Here is a 2,500-nt window from a genome sequence, read left to right as displayed (position 1 = left end):
GAGGAGGAGGAGGAGCAGGAGCAGGAGCAGGAGCAGGAGCAGAAGCAGGAGCAAGAGCAGGAGCAGGAGGAGGAAGAGGAGGAGGATTTAGTAAGAACAACGAATTACAAGGAAGATCAAAAGAATAGCTTCGCCAATTTCTAGCACAGGTAAAAGATTTTTCAGAGCGATTATCAGTTCAGAGAGGAAGTAACAAATAGCAGTAAAACTATTAAAATACACCTAATGCATTTCTTCATATACTTTCAAGTACAAAATAAAGAATTAAACGCATTTTCCTTTGTCATTTATCGTCCTAAGCGCTCCACTACATGAATTTATTAAAAGTTGCTACATAAACATAAGAAAGATTAATAACACTACTCAACATAACCCAACTTTTGCCTCCACAGAAAACGTGACTCAGGCTGGACTTAAGACGGGGGACTTACCTAGCTCAGGGCCACACAGGACTGGGATGACCTTGAGGAGCGCTGAGCAGTTGGCGTCCTTATCACAAAGCTCCTTCGCAAACAGACAGTTGAGAGACTCCTGCTCTTCCGGCGGCCCGACCAAACCTCCTGACGCGGCGGGAGAAAAACAAACAAACATTACATTAGAGAGAAAATAAGAAAATAATGTGTGTTTTGAGTGATGAAAGAAGAGGAAAACAAAAAGGTATATTATGTTTTAAGTGATGAAAGAAGAGAAATAGAAAGATTAGAATAAGAAACAAGGTAGATACTTAGTGATTCGAGAAGGAAGATGGAGAAAAAATAGATAAGAAAAAAAATATAGAGAAAATTAGAAGGTATACTGTGTTTTGAGTGATGAAAGAAGAGAAATAGAAAGATTAATTAAGACAGGTACTTAGTAATTTGAGAAGGAAGATGAAGAAGAAAGAGAGGAGGAAAAAGGGATTATATTTGAGCGAAAATAAGATGTACTGTGTTGTGAGTAATGAAGGAAGGGAAAGAGAAAGATTAGACTAAAGAGATACTTTGTTATTTGAGAAGGAAGACGAAAAAGAAAGAGAGGAAGAAAAAAAGGGATTACATTACAGAGAAAATGAGAGGAATACTGTGCTTTGAGTGATGAAAGAAGAGAAATAGAAACAATAGAGATAAAAGAAGAGGATGGAGGAGAGGGAGGAAATAAACTGGCGATATTAGAGAGAAAATAAGAAAACTAGGTGTGTATTGAGTGATGAAAAAAGAGAAATAGAAAGATTAGATAAAATAAAACAAGGTAGATATTTAATGATTTGAGAAGGAAGATGGAGGAGGAAGAGAGGAAGGAAAATAAAACAGCAATATTAGAGAGAAAATCAGAAGGTATGCTGTGTTGTGAGTGATGAAAGAAAAGGAATAGAAAAAAACAGAGATTAAAGATGGTAGATACTTAATTATTTGAGGAAGAAAGATGGGGAAAAAAGAGAGGGAAAAAATGAAATGGCAGTATTCAAGAAAAAATAAGAATGATGAAGGAAAAGAAAATAGAAAAGATTAGATTGAAAAAGAAGGAAGATACTTGGTGATTTGACTAAAAGATGGAGAAAAAGAAAAGAGAGAAAGAAGAGAAAAGGATTACATTAGAACAAAAATCATACTGTGTTGTGAGTGATGAAAGAAAAAAATTGAAACAAGAAATATTAAAGACACATAGTTATTTATTTGAGGAAGAAAGATGGGAATAAAAAAAAAAAATAGGGAGGAAATCAAATGCCAATATCAGAGGGAAAATAAGAAGGTTCGTTGTGGTTTGAGTGATGACAGAAAAGAAATAGAAATAATAAATGTTAAAAAAAGGACAGTAGATACTTAGTGACGAGAAGGAAGATGGGGAAAAAAGAGACGGGGAAAAGGAAACAGCAATATTAAAGGAAAAATAATAAGGTATGTTGTGTTTGAGTGATGAAAAAAGATAAAAGAGAAACAATAAAGATAAAAGGAGGAAGATAGTTATTTAAGAAGGAAGATGGAAATAAAGAGAGGAAGAAAATAAAAGGCAATATTAGAAAAAAAATAAGAAGGTTTACTGTGTTTTGAGTGATGAAAGAAGAGAAAGAGAAACAATAAAGATAAAAGGAGGAAGATAGTTATTTGAGAAGAAAGATGGAGAAAAAGAGAGGAAGAAATAAAAGGCAATATTAGAAAAAAAATAAGAAGGTTTACTGTGTTTTGAGTGGTGAAAGAGGAGAAAGAGAAACAATAAAGATAAAAGGAGGAAGATAGTTATTTGAGAAGGAAGATGGAGAAAAAGAGAGGAAGAAAATAAAAGGCAATATCAGAAAAAAATAAAATAAGAAGGTTTACTGTGTTTTGAGTGATGAAAGAAGAGAAAGAGAAACAATAAAGATAAAAGGAGGAAGATAGTTATTTGAGAAGAAAGATGGAGAAAAAGAGAGGAAGAAAATAAAAGGCAATATCAGAAAAAATAAAATAAGAAGGTTTACTGTGTTTGAGTGATGAAAGAAGAAGAGAAACAATAAAGATAAAAGGAGGAAGATAGTTATTTGAAA

At 33.2% G+C, this 2,500-nt stretch overlaps 1 protein-coding gene across 1 annotated transcript in view; it reads right to left on the bottom strand.

Annotated features, from left to right (window-relative positions):
• LOC123508533 overlaps nt 1–591 on the bottom strand; it is a 50,282-nt gene extending 49,691 nt beyond the window's left edge. Inside the window, exon 1 of the mRNA XM_045262269.1 lies at nt 432–591. Coding sequence (XP_045118204.1) covers nt 432–591 — 160 coding nt within the window. The remainder of the gene's footprint in view (nt 1–431) is intronic.
• Nucleotides 592–2,500: the final 1,909 nt, after the last annotated feature.

The sequence above is a fragment of the Portunus trituberculatus genome, chromosome 25, assembly GCF_017591435.1.
Source record: "Portunus trituberculatus isolate SZX2019 chromosome 25, ASM1759143v1, whole genome shotgun sequence".
Lineage (NCBI taxonomy): Eukaryota > Metazoa > Arthropoda > Malacostraca > Decapoda > Portunidae > Portunus > Portunus trituberculatus.
This window is presented reverse-complemented; position numbering and strand designations above follow the sequence as displayed.